The sequence below is a fragment of the Mustela nigripes genome, chromosome 10 (assembly GCF_022355385.1).
Source record: "Mustela nigripes isolate SB6536 chromosome 10, MUSNIG.SB6536, whole genome shotgun sequence".
In the NCBI taxonomy this organism is placed as follows: Eukaryota; Metazoa; Chordata; class Mammalia; order Carnivora; family Mustelidae; genus Mustela; species Mustela nigripes.
This window is the reverse complement of record NC_081566.1, coordinates 12632374-12653275: the sequence shown is the minus strand read 5'-3', so window position 1 is coordinate 12653275 and position 20902 is coordinate 12632374. Positions and strand designations below refer to the sequence as shown.

Below are 20902 nucleotides of genomic sequence, written 5' to 3'. Positions count from 1 at the left end.
CAGTGTGGAGATTCCTCAAGAAATTAAAAATAGAGCTTCCCTATGACCCTGCAATTGCACTCCTGGGTATTTACCCCAAAGATACAGATGTTGTGAAAAGAAGGGCCATCTGTACCCCCAATGTTGATAGCAGCAATGGCCACAGTTGCCAGACTGTGGAAGGAACCAAGATGCCCTTCAACGGACAAATGGATAAGGAAGTAGTGGTCCATATACACTATGGAGTATTGTGCCTCCATCAGAAAGGATGAATACCCAACTTTTGTATCAACATGGACGGGACTGGCAGAGATGATGCTGAGTGAAATAAGTCAAGCAGAGAGAGTCAATTATCATATGGTTTCACTTATTTGTGGAGCATAACAAATAGCATGGAAGACATGGGGAGTTAGGAGAAGGGAGTTGAGGGAAATTGGAAGGGGAGGTGAACCATGAGAGACTATGGACTCTGAAAAACAACTGGAGGGTTTTGAATGGGTGGGGTGGGGGTGGGAAGTTGGGGGAACCAGGTGGTGGGTAATAGGGAGGGCAGGTATTGCATGGAGCACTGGGTGTGGTACAAAAAACAATGAATACTGTTATGCTAAAAAAAAAAAAAAGAGTATCGGTTCCCTATTGAATTATCTTGGCCCCTTTGTTAGGCCATTGGTTTGAGACCTTTCTTCTTTCCTAATATTAAGTACCTGATGTTATTAATGTTTCTTCAAGAACTGCATCAGCCACATCACACAGATTTTGCTTTCGTTTTCATTCAGTTTAAGAGATTTTTCTAATTTCCCTTTCACCTATGACTCATTTAGAAGTTGTTCCATTTCCAAATATTTGGGCATTTTCTAGCTATTTTTCCTCCTAGCAATTTCTGATTTAATTCCACTATGGTCAGAGAACATAACAAAGTATGGTTTCAGTCCTTTTAAATTTGCTGAGATTTATTTTATGGCCCCAAGTATCCTTAAAATACTCAACCTTTTTTTGGAAAAAAAAAAATCTTATTTTCTTTTCATTATCTTATATCTCAAGTAGCAGTTTACCAAATTACTATTTAATAGGCCGTATTTTGTTGGTTTTTTTTTTAAAGCTCATGAATTACAGTGGTACCTCACCTAATCATGAATGACTGTTATTTTATGGCTGTGGGATGCCATGTGGGTATTTGCTATTTCAGTCTTCTTGTAGCTACAGGTTTCTAAGCTGTTCTCCCATTTTCGTGCTTTTCATAGGTCTAAGATCCGGCAAACTTGGTGAACAGTGTGAAGCAGTTGTTCGCTTTCCCAGGCTCTTCCAGAAGTATCCATTCCCTATTCTCATCAATTCTGCATTCCTAAAGTTAGCAGATGTTTTCAGAGTTGGGTAAGTCTTTTTAAAGCCTCAGTGTCCTAAATTACTTTGCTCAGATTTCTCTCTTTGTGATGCTGTGGTCTTTATTGTTTTTGCCCTTCTGGACTTCCACATGGTTAGTGACCATTTTAGTGGATGTATGGGGCAGTCTGCAAAACTTTTTGGTGTGAAGTATAATGGCATTTTAAGCAGAAATGAAGTGGCAAGTCAGAGGATTTATTTCTTTGGGGAACAGAATAAATCCAATTAAGATAATCTTTAATGTATATATTATTGCATCTTTTGGAAGTATCTGTGGTTTGCACATTGTTCTGAAAAGTTCCTGATTTAGTAACTTATAACGCAAGATTACATGTTATTATGAAGGGGCTGAAACATGGAAAGACTGGATAAATACCTTTTAGATTTTTTTTTCTCCCCACCAGTCCCTCTCCTGCTTCTTCCCACTGTTTTCCATGCACTTGTGTGTTTTTATACACACCAAGTCAGACTTGAAGAAGAGATGGTTAGAATTAGCTTGAGGGTGGAGGAAGATCATCTGACCTCTTGGCCTTGGTCATAAATGATGGAGGAGATTTAATTCATCCCTAGGGCTTTTCTTTCTGTCACTGCCATCTTGGTGTCCTGCAGCAGGACTGCAGACATCACTGACTGCTTATGCTTCGTATTCTAAGTGTAGGCTTCATGCCTCCAAACACCATACGATTCCTACTTGGAGCCCCCGTTTTCTCTAAGTACGTCAGCAGAGCAGTGTCTCCAAACTCTGACTCCTGCTGGCTCTCACATGATCTCTGATCTTGAGTGTGTTATTTTGGCTCCACATGCCTTTCTGATACTTGAGTGTGTGTTCCTTTGTGTTCTCCTTTCCGGAATATATGCTTAGAGCTCTTGGCCTTGGCTTTAACCTTTCTCATCCTTCCTTCTAATACATGTCTGAGGATGTCAGATAACATCCAGGCAACTGATAAAATAGGACACATTGGAAAGGAATGAAGCTGGAATTAGTTCTGTCCACTGTGGGAGGAGAGAGAGACAGAGCTGTAAATGCTGAGTTACAGGACATCTACTATCCCCTGTAACAGACTTGAGTTTTTTATTTCCTTTCAAATGTATTGTAAATGTTTGCTAAGGCAGTTCTGTCAGTTCATACTTGGACCAAGATTGCATACCTGCTGACCACAACCTAGTTAGCCCGGTCTGTTAGCTTTATTACTTCTGATTTGCTAGGCATAAAATGGTACTTCATTGCTGTTCTAATTAGCATTTTATAAATAACGTGAGGTTGAATATTTTGCCATAGGTCTCATTTATTTTCTTTACTACAAATTTTCTATTTATTTGCTTCCTTAGTTTTTGTCTTTTATATGATTTTCTTTAATGCAAATCCTCAAACATAGTAAATTTTTGTGAGTAATGTCTGTATTTGATTAGATGAAGACGCGAAGGGGTAATGGGGACATTTATTTCACAGATCTGTAATAACACGTGTAACTAACTTTTACTGAGCTCTTTCTGTGCATCCAGTGCTGTTCTCGTTTTCACGTGTGAGTTAAGTACTGTGATCAGCATTAGATAATTGAGGATACTGAATTGAGCAAAGAAGTTAAACTTGTCACAGTGATAATATGGTCCGAGAGAGAAACAGAGCCAAGATACCAGTCTTGGCAGTTGGTCACCAGAGTCTGTGATATATTACCTTTCTGACAGTTTGAACATTTGTGTTTATTGTACATAATAAATTTAAGAATACCTGGATGAGCAGTATGCACAACATGAGAAAATTACTGTTTTTAAGAAGACTGTCAGACATTTGAAAAGGGTTTCTTATGTTTTGTTTTGGCATTTCAGGTACGCTATGCAAAAGCAAAAACTTGAGAATCCCTCTTTCAACATGGTGAAGTAATCAGATATGCTAACCACTCCCAGAAGCATGTCATCTGCAGATCTGGCCGTTTCTCTTCCTTTTTGATCTGTGCACTTTCCATTTCCTCTTCTTAGTGCACTAGCTTGAACTTCCAGCGAAATGTTCTGTAAGAGTAATGAGAGGCCTTTTTGCCTTGTCTCCAGGATTCTGGGGAAAGCATTCATTCTTTTGCCACTTAAATATAATACTAGCTATATACAGGCTTTTGGCTTGTATTCTTTATCAAGTTAAAGCAGTTTTCTTCTATTCCAAGTTTGATTAGTCATGGATGAGTTATTGAACTTTGTTCATTGTTTTTTCTGCATTGATAGGATCATGTAACTTCTTTAGCTTATTAATGTTATGAATTACATTGCTTAATTTTTTTATATTAAACCAGCCTGGTCTTCCTGGATTAAAAACAGTAAAACCAACAACAAAAACCAAAGTATAGGCTTCAGCTCTTTTAATGATGAGAAATAATAAGAGATTGAAAAACATGGGCCTGTTGCTAAAATTTAATGTTGTTTTGGTTGCTTTGATTCCTAATTAAATATTACTTTCCTAAAGTAGTCTAATTTACTTTATCTCTGGTTCTTCACAGAAACAATTTCCTGAGACTGTGTGTTCTTAAAGTTACTCAACAAAGTGAGAAGCATTTGGAGAAGATTCTGAATGTGGATGAATTTGTGAAGAGAATTTTCTCTGTGATTCATAGTAACGATCCTGTAGCAAGAGCCATCACACTCCGGTATACTCTGTTGCTATAATGAATCACCAAAGATTGTTTGAGTTGCAGTTATGTACTCAGAAAGGGCAATATGTTTCCTTTTTTCATTTTGAATGTTAAGAATTTGTTTTTTCAATCAAGACTCCAGGCAGAAGTATGGTAACCACCCCAATCTATACCTGTTCTTCTGATACCACCTAGGATACTGTTTTGGTTGTGAATTATTGCCTAACTTGTGTTTGAAATGTACCTTTTTGTAGGTTGACATTCTGATCAGCTAACTGGGGTCTGAATCTAGCTTAGCCTCAGCTCATTTTGAACTCTTACCTTCCTGATCTTGTTCTGTTTCATGTTGGTTTTTCTATTCACTCTTGGCTGTGTGCTCATTTTTATATGCAGTAACTTATATTTGAACTCCTTGGAGAATGCCAGATGGAACCACTGTAGTTTCTCCAGCCTTTTCTTCTCTTTCCTGGAATCTAAAAACATTTTTTTTTTTTTTAAGATTTTATTTATTTGAGAGAGAGAGAGAAGGGGAGCAGGGGTAGGGGCCGAAAGACGGGAGAGAGAGAATCTCAGGTGGACTCCTCACTGAGTGGGAGCCCAATGCAGGGCTTGATCCCATGATCCTGAGATCATGACCTGAGCCGGAATGATGAGTGGGATGCTTAACTGACTGAGCCTTCCAAGCATCTGCCCCCCACCCCCACCGCGCATTTTTTTGTTTAATTTTGCCAGCATTTCATATTGTAAGCCTTATATTCAGCTTGAACCATGTTGTCTTTTTAGGTCTGCTATCTATAGAATGAATGTGTAATTTTTAGACTTTTGAAATTCACTTTCCTAAATTTTAGGGCTCACATCTGACTTGCCTTGTTCAGAAGTGAACCTTCTTTTTAATCATGAAGTCTAGGATGTCACCACTTCTCTCTACTTTCCCATCAAGAGCCAGGTCTTCCCTCTTGTGCAGAATTAAGTGCTTTTGTAATTCCTCTGCCTTTTGAGTGATTAAATTATGAGCAGAATGTAATATTTTAAAGTCAGTTAATTGATTTTATCTTTTAAAAACTATATATAATAGAACAGAATTAAATTTAAAGATAGTTTTACCTTTTGATTCAGCAAATTCACTTACCGGAATTTTTTTCTATAAATCATTTCTAGAAGTTGGTGAATATAGGTATACAGATGATCATAGTATCTTTTTTGTAAGAAGTGAAAAATTGGGGCAAAACTGTGTATTAAAAGGGGAATAACTTATGGGCCACTGTATAACTTTTAAAGAATGAAGTAAGTATGTATTTAACACAGAGATATTAAGGGGCGCCAGGATGGTGCAGTTGGTTGAGCATCCGACGCTTGGTTTCAGTTCAGGCTATAGCTCAGGCTGATGAGAGTGATTCTCTTTGGGCTCTGTGCTCAGCGTGGATTCTGCTTTCTGAAGGGAAATGTTCTCTCTTCCTCTACCCCTCCCACTCGTGCGCTCTCTCCCTCAAATAAATAAATAAATCTTGAAAAAAAAAGTAGTCAAGTGACGTCTGTTTTTAACTCATTTTTATCCATAATATTAATATATGTGTTTATATAGGCTCAGGAAAGAATATGGAGGCATATATATACTGTTAACAGTGATTATTTGTGGGAGGGGTTATTGTGCTATGCATCACAAGAGAGTTCTCTGTGTGGTTTTGCAATGTTTGAATTATTTTCCACAAGCATAGTTTTTTTTAATTTGTTTTTTTTTTTTAATCAGAAGACAAAAATAATAGAATTTAGCTAGTGGAATGATTCGATAAATGATTTAGAGCTAGTTTGAGTGTTTTAAGAAGAATATAGATTAATATTTGAATATTTCATTCATTTTGCTCTTTCCAAGTCATGGCAACTGGGCTTTGCCACAATTCTTCATTGAAGAACTATTGCTGTCAATAAAATGAGAGTTCTAGAAAGCTTCCAGAAATATTTATTTATTTATTTATTTAGAAAAAGCACTTTAAAGGAAAATAATCAGATTGAAATTATATTTTTCAACATTAACATTTGATGCAAAAAATATTAAAAGAAACTTGAATTGGGGCACCTGGGTGGCTCAGTCAGTTAGGCGTCTGAGTTTGGCCCAAGTTGTGATCTCGTGGTCCTGGGATTGAGTCCCATGTCTGGCTCCCTGCTCAGTGGGAAGTCTGCTTGTCCTTCTCCCTCTGCCCACTTGCCTTGTGCACACACACACACACACACACACACTCTCTCTCTCTCTCTCTCTTTCTCTCAAATAAATAAAATTGTAAAAAAGAAATTTGAGCTAAGAATGTTGAGTCCAATTAACACTTAAAACATAGTACGGGGTGCCTAGCTGACTCAGTTGGTAGAGCATGTGATTCTTGATTTTGGGATTGTAAGTTGAAACCCCTGTTTGGTGTAGAGATAACTTAAAGATAAAATCTTAAAAATAAATAAATAATAAATAAAATGTAGTGCAGTTAATAAGATCCTTAGATATACAAGGCCTTAGATGGTTTTGTCAAATAAAGAGGGACATGTTTTAAAAACATTCTTGGTGTAGTTATTTTAGGAAGAGGAAAAAACTTGAAGATCAGGAATGGGGGTGATCAGGTCATTTTGTAAAGCTTGCAGAATTATAAAGTAAATATCAAATACCAAAAAAATGTATTTGTAACAACTCAAACTAAAATTCTAATATCAAATTTTGATATGAGAGTATCAAACCCTTCTCACAAAAATAGAACATTTTTGAGTAGCCTTAAAATTTTTTTCCATGATTTCATTTTTTTCATGATACAAAAAATGACTTAAAGTGAAAAAGTATTTTTTAGTTTAATATATTATTTAACGTTATATTATAAATTTTTGAAAATACAATCTTTTAAAAGGTGTAAAGAAAACTAATTTTGCCATTTAAAAAGTAATAAGGACTGGGGCACCTAGGTGGCTTAGTGGGTTAAAGCCTCTGCCTTCGGCTCAGGTCATGATCTCAGGGTCTAGGGATCGAACCCCACATTGGGCTTTCTGCAGTCAAATGCTCTGCCACTGAGCTATACCCCTTCATTGGGCTCTCTGCTTAGCCGGGAGCTTCCCTCTCTCTCTGCCTGCCTCTCTGCCTACTTGTGATTTCTCTCTCTGTCAAATAAATAAATAAAATCTTTTAAAAAAGTAGTAAGTGTCATTTGCTACCTTAATCATGTAAGAAAGAGCGTGATTTGTCAAAAAAATTTTATTTTTATTTTTTAAAGAATAAAAATATTTACTTTTCTTTTTTTAAGATTGCTCTTACGAAGCCAGAAGCTGTTGCTCTTCTGATTTTTTCTCATTACATAGATAAAATTTTTGTCTGTTTTCAAATTTCATATAAGTGGGCTCATACAGTGGGTATCCTTTTGTGTAAGACTTCTTTCACTCAGTGTTTTTGAGCGTAATCTACTTTGTGTGTCAGTAATTTGGTTCTTTGTATTGCTGAGTAGTTTTCCATTGTGTGACTGTGAATCTATCTGTTCTTCTTCTGATGAATGCCTAGGCTGCTTCCAGTTTGGGGATATTATAAATAATAAAGTTGCTGTGAAGACTTGTGAACATGCTTCCCTTTCTGCCAGATATATATGTAGGAGTGAAACTGCTGAATCATGGGGTAGGCGTGTATTTAATTTTTAAGAAACTGCCAGGCCTCTTTCCCAAGTGGGTTTAAACATAATTTTTTCTGACCAACAGTATGTGAGCTCTGGTTGCTTCACCCTTTTGCCAGCCTTTGGTGTTGTCTGTCTTCTTCATTTTAGCCATTCTAATGAGGTGTATAATGGTTTTGATTTACATTTCCCTAATGGTAAGGATCACGTTCTCATGTACCATTTGAAGACAGTTTCTTCTATCTCTTTTTGGGAAGAACTGTTTGAATTGTTTGCCTGTTTTCTTTCATTAGGTTGCTTAGATTTTATTATGTTACGTGGCTTTTTTATTACAGAATTGTAAGATTTCTTGATATATTCTAAATACCAGCCCTTTGTCAGATATATGCTTTACAAATCATATTTAAAGATAGAAACTTCTTTCAGGGCCTGAAAACCATGAATGGAATGACTACCATTTTTATACTCTTCCTTAAGTTATGTATTAACATTAGTGTTTCTTATGTTTCTAAAATAACATATGCCTCAGAATAAAGATCATTCCAAAGTGGGTAAGTGTCAAAACCAGCCCTGATGCTGGCAGTGGATTTAAAAAAAAAAAAAAGTCCATTTTTTGAAATTCGATTTGGGAAGCAGGGACCTGTTGAGCTGAAGAGAAGTTTGGCTGGGTGTATGGGGAGAACTCTCTGGTCCCAATTCACATTCTGATGAGTTGACATTTCACAAATTCTTTCCTTAATGTAAAGCAAGAGAAGTGATACCAGCTCTAATGGAGTCACTTATTTCCTATATGGTGAAAGATTTCCTTATTTCCAAAAAAAAAAAAAGTTTTCTGGTCACTATAGAAATATAAGAACCTGGCTATTAAAATCTGTCTTTGAAAATTACAAAGCACGTAAGTGAAGAAATGAATATTCCTTCTATCATGAAATACTTGACTACAATACTTTTTTTAATAAAAAAGATATGATACAGAACAATCTTAATGTTTTATAGGAACATGATTTTTCATTGAGGAGCATTGTAATAGCACGATGAAAAATGAGTCTATTAAGGAGAAAAACAAAGTCTACAAAGAAAAGATGTTACTGATAAATGATAGATCAACATTAGGTACTCTTTTGAGTACCCATTGTTTAGAAAATTTGGTATTTGTTTTTAGGAAAATAGATCAAAGTGGGACCTCTGATCTCAAGGAGCTTGCTTTCTGGAAGAATGTATTAATAAGATTACAACATATGAAGGAGAGCAAAAAGTGGTGCCTCTCAAACACTAAGGAGTTCTTAGAGTCAGAATGATTTAAACTTAAAGAAGAGAAAAGACAAGGAAGAGATGATATTTTAAAGGTGTTTTCTTTTTTTACCCATTACTTTAGACTTTGTAATTGAAACAAGTGGAAGAAGAAGCTGGGAGGTATTCATAGTGTTTGAAATGTAGTGCTATAAATTATTTATAATATTATCAGAAACATTTTCATAAAGTAGTGACAAATGGGATTATGCCTTTTTTTGCCTTTTTATATTTAAATTTAAATAAACTGATAATCAAAATGTGTTGATATTAGCCTAATCTAATCTTTCCTTATATAAACTATTACATTATAAGCTGTTTATTTCTTTGGAAAAATATAACATCTAATTTCAAAACCTCATTTTCAAACTGAATACAAATGACATAGTTAGCCCATTTTAGTATTTTGTTTGGTATAAACTCAAATACTTACATCCAATCAAATCTCCATAAGGTAGTTAGGTGGTGACACGTCAAGTTGGAAAGTTGCTTAGGACACTGACCAAGGAAGGTTGTCACTGTAGGAACTCTGTTTTGTTTACCGCAGCATTTTGCAGCCCTCAACAATCCATGCCTTTCTGCTGAAAACATCTTTTCAGGCTTTATCTTATGTAATTTATGTTACAAACAACAGATTTTTTTTCCTTTTCCAAATTTTTCATTTATCATAACGTAGACTGTTGTTCCAGAATGCTACCGCCCTCATCCTTGCAATTCTGAAATGAGGCCCAGGGAGTGTCCTCTGCCTTGTTCTCTTGATGTTGGAGACAGATTTGAAAACCATGGTATCAGTATTTACTGTTAATAGAAAAAAAGACTGGGAGTCTTACCTTTTTTACTTTCTGGATCTGCTTAAAAGCAAAAATGTTGTTTTGCTAAAATGGACTTACGTATAGAACATTGGAAAATTGATATTTTGATGCTTTAATAATTGAGAAGTTTCTGGGCTCGGTTTGGTCACTGGGAGTTACTTCAGGATGGTAATTTTCAATTTTGCTTATATAAGATAAACCATGTTAATTATTCTGACATATCAGTGTGAAAAGTGTTTAGAATTTGAGTCCTTGCTTAATTCCTAAAGTTGATGTTTCATTAACCCGAGATTTAAGGGATTATCTGCAAATTTTACTTTGGGCATTCTAGGCTTTGCCTTGCTTCTTCTTCTCTTGATTTTTTGCTTATTGTATTTCTATTCTTCTTGGATTTCTGTCTCCGTAGGATGTTAGGAAGCCTGGCATCAATAATTCCTGAGAGGAAGAATGCTCATCATAGTATTCGTCAGAGTCTGGACTCACATGATAATGTGGAAGTTGAAGCTGCCGTTTTTGCTGCTGCAAACTTCTCTGCGCAGTCAAAGTAAGCATCGGCCTTTTAATCATTTGTCTTCCCAAGAAGAGGTTTTGAAGGAATAACTCATCAATATACATAAACACTAAGTGAAAAATGTAAATGGCAAGGTGTTTTTTCCAAGAGGGTTTACGTCCTGTTGGGGAAACAGAACTTCAGTACGTAAAACAGAACGCTTAGGTAGGTATGTTAGCATTGACTGCACATGAAATAAGAATTTCCAGAAGGACAAATCCGTGTAGATTACCTCAGTTAGGGAAGGCTTCATTGGGAATCAGTTTTGTCTGCTGAGGCACCCTTTCCAAACATACATGGTTCTAATGCTGAATTTTTGCTTTCTTACTGTCTTCTCAAGGTTAGCTTTTTGGCTTTAGAGCTGTGTAACGGTTTGGCAAAGATAGTAATTCGAGCTGAAACCAGTTTCACATATTGGGGATGTCATATCCTATGCTATTATATTGCAGAACAATTTGTTTTCTTGGATGCAGTACTGACCATGGTTATGTTGCTATGTTTGACTTGTTTGGCTCCCCTATCTAAAAATATAAATTATCCCCTTCACTGACAGATAGCAAACTAGCATTGCTTTCTGGAGGGCATTTTGGTAGTATGCATTTGCCTTAAACGTGATCATCTCTTTATCCACCAAGTGGACCTAGAAAATCCACTTCTGAGAACTTATCCGGAGGAATCAGCAATGTGTACTGATACTTATTTGCAAGGATGCTAGTTGTAGTGTTATAAAAACAACAAAAAAAAAATTAGTAAGAACCTAACTTCTAACCAGTGTGCTTAGATAAATATGATCATACAGTGAAATATTATGTCAGCTCTTAACAAGTATATTTTAGAAGTATATTTGGAAACAGGTTACATCATAGCTTATAAGACCTTACAGAATATATTTTTTAAAGAAACAGGTATTTGTATTGATGAAATATAAAAAAGACAAAGGATATATATATCAAAATCCAATGTCTGGGTGATAAGATGGTACCTTATTTTTATTTTTAATTTTTTAATAAACTTCTTTGTATACTGTCAGGAGCAAGTTTGAGCTTTAGAATCAGATGATGTAATTTTTAAAATAAAAAAAGATAGCTTTTCCATTAAGAATCTCTACTAAATTTGAATAAAAGTTAGAACAGTTTATCACCAACTTTCTTTCTTCAGATTTTAATTATATGCATATTCATCTCTTCAGCTGCTCCTGTTAAACCTTCAGAATACCAGGATTACTCACTGGGAAAAGAGAATGGAGAAGAGAAAGCATGTAATTTTTTTAATGCACTGCTCAAAATTAGTAGGTGTAGCAGTGAGTGAGGAAGAGAAATACTGAATAAACACAGTCCTAGTTGTGCTTTTGAAAACTGGTGTTTTTTTTCTTATTGAGAGTCCTCACTATCGAGAGAACTTTTTTTTTTTTAAGATTTTTATGTATTTATTTGAGAGACAGAGATCACAAGTAGGCAGAGGCAGGTGGAGAGAGAGGGAGAAGCAGGCTCCCCGCTGAGCAGAGAGCCCGATGTGGGGCTCAATCCCAGAACCCCGGGATCATGACCTGAGCCAAAGGCAGAGACCTTAACCCACTGAGCCACCCAGGCGCCCCGAGAGAACTTTTTAAAAATTGTTTTTATTGGATGGGAATTATATCTAGTGAGCAGTTATCTGATTATTACTGTCAAGGTGTCAGTACTTTATAATCTGCTTAAGTAAACTTGCATTTCCTGAGGCTCCAAAAATAATTTTCTAAATTTACCTTCTAAATTCAGATGATAAATTAATAATTTAGTGATTATATTTTATTTAATGAGAATCATTTTTGGTTCAGGTTCTCTTATGTTATTATCAGAAGCTAATTTTACTAGTTGTGGAATTTCTGATCTGTTTTGGAAAAGATTAAGACTAAGTAACTTAGAAACATGATTCTCCGCTTATAGAATTGATGACCAATAAACATTTAAGTTAATAGTTTACATAGAAGCAGTTTTTAACGGGTTTCAGTATGATATAATTTGTGACATTTAAAAATACCAAATTAGTGTAATAGGAAAGAATGAAGGGCATAGCAAAATGTATCAGAGTATAAAAATTAACTAATTGTATGATGAACTGTATCTTTTTGAGATTAGCATTTACCTCTTTCGAAATGCTGACCCGACTGGAGAAATCAAGTATCTTGACCAATACTGATGGGTTTTTGTCTTAGTATCTCTCTCAGTTTTGGATCTTAAACAAATTAGAGCAACTAGCAAATTAAGACCTTAAGAATTTATTTAATACTGTTCTCCTTTTGTCTGTTAGCATAATCACATCTAACTTGTTCTTAAAAAGGTTAAGATCTTACATATTTAAAGAGAGTCCCTATGTCACAAAGCAGGAGTTGGAAACCCAAATGCCTTCAGAAACTGGGGAAGCATTGTTATTGAGAGAGGAGCCCTCTAGCGGCCAGTGCCAAACGGAACAGCACACTGGCAGTGTAAAAGTGGTGGCTGCTTAATCCTTCACCCCAACTGATTGTGACAGGGCAGGAATATATGCCCAGTGTTGTCAGGGCTGACTTCTTTGGAGGGAGCAGGCGTGGCATGGGTGGAAGCTAGAAAATCTGATTATTCTGTTTATAGTCTTATTATCATATGAAACTCTATATTCACATACATTCTTAATATTGACATTAAGGATTTTTAAAAATAGTATTAGACAAAGAAAAGAAAGAAAACCGCAGCCTTCTGATTTGCAGTTTATTGGCCCTGAAGGCCCATAACAGATTTTTGTTGAGTTGCATAAAATTTATTTATGCAATTTATTGAGTTGCATAAAGTTAGAGTTACTGAAGAAGTGCTTATTGAATATCCGCCATGTGTAGATGGTATTCTCAGCTCCCAGGAGGACAGGGGTGGAGAAGATAAAAGCCTTGTTTTATCATAGTTTCAGGTGTGTGTGAATGTTATGAAAAAATAAAACAACTTTGTGATAAAAATAATACAGTTTCATCGTTGTGATAGTGAACCAAGTAAGCTGCTTTAAGGAGAGTGATCAGGGAAGGCCTCTCTAACCAGGTAACATTTGAGCTGAAACCAAGTGTTGAAAAGGCAGCAGGTTAGAGGAAGAATATTCTAAGAAGAAAGAATAACAAGTATGAGAGCACGCTGATAGGTGAATGAGTCGTTTATACACACCTGATAAACCTCTTATACCTAAAAGGCGTTTGTAACCTAACTTTTTCTTATCAAGTATGAAACTGATACCTTAGAAAAGTAGTTTTCAGACGGTATGGCATCTTTATACTTTTCATTATTGAAGTCCTCATGGAGCTATTTTTGGACTATATCGATAGATTAGAGTATTAGAAATTTAAATGGCTACATTTTAAAAATACATGTCCATTTTTAAAATAACAATTCTCTAAATATGTTAATGTAAAAACAAGCATTTTTGTGAGATGAGTAGCGTTGTTGTTGTTTTTATATTTTCCAACTCTCATGTCTGGCTGGATTCTTATGTGTTTCTGTATTCAACATTTCTGTTGCAGTATGTTACAATAAAATATATGAAGCAAATCCAGCCTCACACAGACATACAGTTGGAAAAGAGAAGAGTATTTTTAAAGGCTTTATAAGGAGTTATGGATATTTTTTTTGATGTTATACAAAAACTAGACAAGTGGTGGTTTCTTAAAGGTTAATTGTAGTGTGGACTCTAAAATTATATCCATGAACTTGTACTATAGTACATTGAAATCTTTCAGAATCTTTTATCCATGTGTGGTTTTATAATCTCTGCATTGGCCTTTTTCGAAACATTGGTTCACTGCATTCTGCAGGTCTTCCAAACGTGAACCCATTTCATTGTATCATATCAAAGGATGATATCAAAGGATCCCATTTGTTATTTGCCACCAGTCTTATCCAGGAAATTCTTCAGATATTAAGTTGTCAAGCTCATGATGATAGATATGTTTTCTGAAATTCTAATTTTTGCTTAGAAACTGAGATCTGCAAAAAGTTTTCCTAGTTATTTTCCATGAACCGACAAGCCAACTTTACTCATCTTTTGAGAAAATGTCTGCCAAGTAGCCAAGTCTGAATAACTGTGAGGTTTCCTGGGAAAAAAATGACTAGTCCATCTTATAACTCTAATAATTACATGGCACTTTTCCTGGAGACAACCACTGTGTACCTGATGTGTGACTTCTGTTTTGTCAGAGAATAGTAAAAAGACATTTGCTTACAGGTTGAAATTCAATAAAATTAGTAATTTTTACTGTTTTATCAAGGACATTTGTAAGTGCATCTGGCTTCCTTCTTTCCTTCCCTTTTAGTGTGAGTGCACAGTGGTAAAGAATGCAATGACTGCTCGGACAGTTGGACACTGCCTTGGTTCTTGCTAAGGTGACAGCAGTTTTAATCATTGTTTTGCTACCAGTGGTGAAGACAGTAGCTTGATGTTCCAGGAAAACCATGAGGTTTTAAAAAACATTACTCGCTTTGAAAATTTCAGGACAGCTACGGAGAATTGTTGCTGAGAATTCAAATAAATGATGATGCTCTCTTGTTAGGTGATGCTCATACAAGCAAAAGAGCACATCTAGCCATGTTTGTAGATTTTCCATTTGTGCAGTAGAGATAAAATTCTGCAGGTGAGCTATTGAGTCTTCATATTTGCAGCTATATCTTGTAAGTTACTTGATAAGTTACTCTAATGCTGAAAAGTGGCAGCGCCTTTATCTCTAGTACTGACTTTCCACCCGGGTATTCAGGTGGTCAGCTGCAGAACTTCCTTATCTGTTTCGTGCGCTTTTCCAGCCAGTGCATTACGATAACTTGCCCTCTTACAATTACTAGTTTAAAAATCAGTATTTTGCTTTTAAAGAGCACATTTGAAATAGGCTTTTTAAAAAAAAAAAAAAAAAGTTCTAAATAATTAGTCTCAAAATGAAGCCTTAAGTTAACTGGTACCATGTAATACTTTCTGAAATGTCTCATTTTATAAGGCACAATAAGCCAAATTCTTAACATCTGAAAAATCGAAGGATAGCTTTTGTCATATCTTTTTTTAAGTTTTGCTTTTCTTTAGAATAGATCTTTACTTCCATGAATTAGGAAACTCTCTGATATGTCAGTTTTATCTTTTTTAGCATCTTTAGACCTAGACAGTACAGCTGTGTGTTCAGAAGATGAGTCTTCTAAACTCTTTGTCAAGCCAGTGATTCATTTTTAAGTATATATATATAAAAAAAAACCTTAGCAAGTAAACTTCATTTGGAATAAAATATTAAATATTAAAAGGCAATTTTAGAAAAAAATCTTAGAAAAATCTTTCAGAATTCTATTGCAAAACATGGCAATGTGTACTTCCCGATACGTTTCTCTATAAGCATAAGGAAAACTTAAGGATTTCGAAATAATGTATTGGATGATAATGAGGTTATAGAAATAATAGTAGTTATGTCAAATACAGTAAAAGCACAGGAGAAGAATTGAGAACTGAGTTAATCTCAGAAAATATATTTGTATACTAAACCTGAACCTACTACCTTGGAAAATTCTAGGAAACACAAGAGTGCACAATGATACATTCCATTAGCTGTCAAGAGAAGATGTCATTATCATCATATAGCCTCTGGAAAACTCCACTGTTCACTTATGAGAGAATGGAATTGAAAATGGCAAATAGGGGCACCTGGGTGGCTCAGTGGGTTAAAGCCTTTGCCTTCAGCTCAGGTCATGATCCCAGGATGCTGGGATCAAGCCCCACATCGGGTTCTGCTTCGCAGGGAGCCTGCTTCCTCCTCTCTCTGCTTGCTTCTCTGCCTACTTCTGATCTCTGTCTGTCAAATAAATAAAATCTTAAAAAAAGAAAAAAAATGACAAAAAATATCTTAATGGCAGAAAATATTTTATGTAGACATCCATTGAACTAGTGAGGGGAAGTATTTCATATCTTATGTATCATTTAACATGGCTAAATGAGCCAAGCTTGATCATCTTGTCTGTATTATATTTCCTTAAATATAATGTATCTTATCCCAAATATTCATGTTATTAGTAACTTTTGCAGCACTCAGTGTCATTTTTATTGGGTCAGAATGAAAAGCAGCATCTTGGAAAACACTTTACACATACATAATATAAAAAAACAATCGCCAACATTAAATAGTTTGGCTTTTGGTAAGAGTCTGCCCATATTTCCTACGTCATACTTAGTCTATTTTTCTAAAATGTAGACTATTCAAGATATATTTTATTGCTTAAATAATTAGCTTATGGTGTTAAAAGCTTTTTCTTAATTAAAAGTACATCCCAAAATGTCATAGATTGAGATAATGACCTTGAATCTTTCAGAGAGTGCCACTCAGTGAAGCAAACTGCGGCAGCACCCTTAAATCAGAGCATCCTGTCTTGAATACTGCTTGGAAGCGGTGTTGGTGTGAGCCCATTTGCTGGTGGGAGTTTTGGTTTCAGTTGCATTTCTTACCCTACCCCCAGTACCTGATGTTTGGAATATGAGTTACGATTTGAAGTATTATGTTTCTCCTGTGTTGATTGTGTTCTATTTATGTCCTTAGAAAACTTAGGCAAGTATAATTTTTTTGGTTTTCAAGTTTTTGCTCTTCTCTCTTTCCAAAGGGATTTTGCTGTAGGAATCTGTAACAAAATCAGTGAGATGATTCAAGGTATGTATGTTTCATTCAGTATTATGAAGTGACTTATTGGGATTTGTGTTAATATTAATAGCTCTTAACATTAACTACTTATTTATTATGTGCTTGTCACTGTTCTATTCACTTATTCACTCCAATAATATTAAGCATCTTCTAAATGCCAAAATTGTTCTGGGTGCTTAGGATACAGTAGTGAACAAAACAGAGTCTAGCCCTAATGTAACCTACATTCTGGTGGCAGAAATGGGGGAAGGGGTGGCAGTAGACAAATAAAAATATAGCAATTGCTATGGAGAAAAACAAGGTTAAAAGGATGGAGTCCCCTGAGTAGAGTCCGCACCCCGAGGTGGAAGGGGGCACTTTATATTTTGTATATGTTGATGAAGGAAGGCCTCTAGTGAAGTGATATTTGTGTGAGAAATACAGATATTTAGGTGAAGAGCACCTTGATCTGGGAGAGCAGAGGGCTGTTAGAAGCTCTGGCGCTGTCTCCGTGCTCTGTTAATGTTCCTCCAGTGTCTTCCAGTTCCAAGTAAACTCAGGTCCAAATTCCTTACCATAGCCTTCAAGGCCCTACTTTTCAAATCTCATCTTCCATGCTATGCTTCGCGTGTATTGGCCCCACTTACGCCTGTCCTGGTCCTTAAAGGGAGCCCTGGGGCTCCAGCACTGCGCAGCTCAGAGAACACCACCTTCTTTGTATTTTTCTATGAGGCATTCCTGTGAACTGTGCAACTTGGCAGACTTGGCTAGGCAATACTGTTATGTCTGTTTTACAGAAGAGGAAATAGAGCCACATTAGAATTACTTGAAAACCAAGATCCAGTGGTTGAGCTCTGTCCTGTTCTCCTTTCCTTTGTCCTTTTTTTTCTCCGCCAAAAAAGGGCTCTCCTGCAGAAAGCTGTCATTTAAGGGAACGCTCATTCACTGGGGATCACGCTCATTCACTGGGGACCACTCATTCATTGAGCAGTTTCTATTGACCACTGGCTCTATCGGGCAAGAGCACAGCAGGAAATAGATGTCATGCTCAAATTAAAATAATCCAAGGAGGGTTGAAGGAAGGAACAATTACAAAGGTGTAAGCAAGACGAACCGTAGGGGATAATGTATCCAAGGGTGCAGAGAGGAAATAGTTCCCAGAAACTTAGAGTCGTGTGCAGGGGCCACTGAAAACCTGACCTTCAGTGGGATAGGACCCGATGTGACCCCACAGAGAAGGATCCAGAGAATAAATACTCTGTCCTCTTTCTTCTCCCTCCCATCCCCTGCTGGGGCACTTCACTGGCTAAACCCAAACAGTGAGCAAATAGCAAGGGAGTGGATGGAAGCTGGAGAGGTGAGCCTCCTGACGTGCTGGACTGTTGTCTGTTGGGCGATGGTTATTTGAGTATTTTGGTATGTAAGAATGTATTGATTTGTACACCCAAGACTCGTTATTGTTTAAGTTCCAGCTATAAAAAATTTGAAGCGAAAGAACAGGAACACGGGGGCTGAAAGAAAAAGGGGGAAAGTACAGGAGAGGCAGTGAGGAGGGCCAGTGGAGGAAGAATGGAGCCCAAGAGAAGGAAATGGTGGGGGAGTTTGAGGAATAAAGTATCCTTACACTGAATTTTAAGTTGCTTGTGTTTCTGCAAAGTAAAGCTCTTGAGTGTCTCTGAACCAGTAACAATGTCTGTGAACACGGAGAATTCCATGGATTGCTGGGTGGAGCACAGATTTGCCGAGGAAGAAGGAAGGGATAGGAGACAGGAGTCTGCCGTGGGCAAAGGCCTAAGTAGGGAGAATACTGACGAGACTTTTGTGATAATCCAGTCTAGAGATGGTGGTGGAAGTGGGCCAGTGTGATAGCAGTGGAAGCAGAATGGCATAGTCAGATTTGGGTTATATTTTAAAGATAGAACCTAAAAGCTTTGTTAATAAATTTGGATGTGGGGTATGAGAAAAGGTAATCAATAAAGACTCCAGGGTCAGAGGAGTGATAATGATGAGGCTGTCATATACTGAAATGGGGAAAATTGCAGTTTTGTGGTGAAGGTCAGAAGTTCTCTTTGGCACTAATTACAGAATGCTTCTAACTGTGCATTGCAGGGGAGGTGACCAGGAGGTCATACGATTTCTGTTATCTGAAGTTCAGGGGCAGGGTAGAGGGGTACGAGGTCGTCTTTAGCGTATAGCTGAGAATGGAAGCCATGGGATGATATCATTTCACTCAGGAAAGGCATTGAGAGTGAGAAGAAAATTTATTACCATCCCCAAGGAACACCAGAAATTATAGTGTGGGTAAAAGAGATGAATACAAAGAGATTGAAAAGGAATAGCCAGAGGAAGAACAAAAACCAGGAAGAAAGAGTTTCAAAGACAGGATGGTCCCCAGTGTCAAATGCATTTGGTACCTAAAGGGACAAAATACTAGTAACATAAGCACCACATGTATGACTGAAGCGGGAAAACCAGGGAGTCAATACTCTGACCTCATTTTTCTACCTGCCATCTCCGGTGGCTCTCTGGTTTGGCCAGACTTAAATAGAGGCCAGATAGCAAGGGAGTTTGTTGATGTAAACCACCCCTGGATACTGAAACTTTCTTACATATTTACACTAACAGTTACTTCACAGTGGTGAAGCAGTGGTCTGCAGAGTATAAATTAGCTTTTGGCTTATACCCAGGGAAGAATGACTGACAGTTTTTTGTTCTCTGTGATCACAAAGCCATGTTGTAGAAGAAAAGAGTTTTTTGTTTGTGTAGCTCCAGTGTTATCAGTAAAAGATGCATTGGAGTTCATCTCCATGGAGTCCCATCTGTGTAGGCAATGAAAAAAGGCATTGCTACCCAAAGTTCAGAGAACCTCAGAAACCCTCCACGTATAGTCTGTTCACATCCAGATCTTGACTTAGTGTTGAAGGAAATAAGTAAAATTGTAAATATAATTGTAGCCATTGAGTATGTGCATATGTAGGTGTATGTGTACTTGTATATACATATCTTTTTAGCATGCCATGAGAAGGAATAGACAGCAAATATGACTTTGTTCTAGCGTGCCTTTTCAACGAATCATCTCCTGTCAGCATGTCGCCTTGTAGTCACTGAAAAACTAATGTTAAGATAAATTCTTTTGAGGGAAAAATAAAACTATTAAACTTAATTGAGTTAGCTCTAGTATAATTATCTTTAATGTCATAAACGTAACTTTAGCATACTTTTTGTTTTTAAATCGTCCATGTTGCTAATTGAATCACTTTTTTTTTTTTAAGATTTTATTTATTTATTTGGGAGAGAGAGAGATCATGAGCAGGGGGTAAGGGGAGAGGGAGAAGCAGACTCCCCGCCATGCAGGGATCCCTGATAGCGGTCTCCATCCCCAGACCCTGGGATCATGACCTGAGCCCAAGGCAGACGCTTAACCGACAGAGCTGCCCAGGCATCCCTAATTGAATTCCTTTTAAATGTGAAATGTTACCAAGGTGACAGTCAGGAGTCTGTCCCTAACGATTCCTCTGTGTCCAGGTTTGGCCACACCAGTAGACTTGAAACTGAAGTTAATCCCCATCCTCCAGCACATGCACCACGATGCGATCCTGGCATCGAGCGCCCGGCAGCTGTTGCAGCAGCTGGTCACGTCCTACCCCTCCACCAAGATGGTGATTGTCTCTCTGCACACCTTTACTCTGCTTGCGGCTTCGTCTTTGGTTGATACGCCAAAGCAGGTAATTTCAGTTTTCTTTAAACTGCCTTTTCTTTGGTAAACTATTGCATATTAAGTATAAACTTAAAAAAAAAAAAAAGTAACCATAAGCTTTGATCATTTTAAGGTGCCTTCCCTGATAAAGATTGCTTTCATTTTCTTTTGCCTGCTTTTTTCTGTTTTGTATTCATAGTTCTAATTCTTGGGAGCCTTTTAGGAACAAAAGGTGGAGGGGGTGGTACGTGGCAGAGTGTGGGGTTGGCAGGAGAGAAAAGAAAGAATCGAGTATTCAAAGCCAGGTCCTACGCTA

The 20902-nt window shown here is 36.8% G+C and overlaps 1 protein-coding gene across 2 annotated transcripts in view; it reads left to right on the top strand.

Moving 5' to 3' along the window:
• The window catches only part of INTS7 (integrator complex subunit 7), a 91843-nt gene that overhangs the window by 13325 nt on the left and 57616 nt on the right, over positions 1–20902 (top strand). The window contains exons 2-6 of one of the 2 annotated variants that reach the window (XM_059412619.1): positions 1221–1350; positions 3846–3992; positions 10115–10252; positions 16873–16919; positions 20415–20614. In XM_059412619.1, the coding sequence (XP_059268602.1) occupies positions 1221–1350; positions 3846–3992; positions 10115–10252; positions 16873–16919; positions 20415–20614 (662 nt within the window). Of the gene's footprint in view, positions 1–1220; positions 1351–3845; positions 3993–7558; positions 7612–10114; positions 10253–16872; positions 16920–20414; positions 20615–20902 lie in introns of those variants that run through there. The other variant, XM_059412620.1, reaches the window with a different exon arrangement.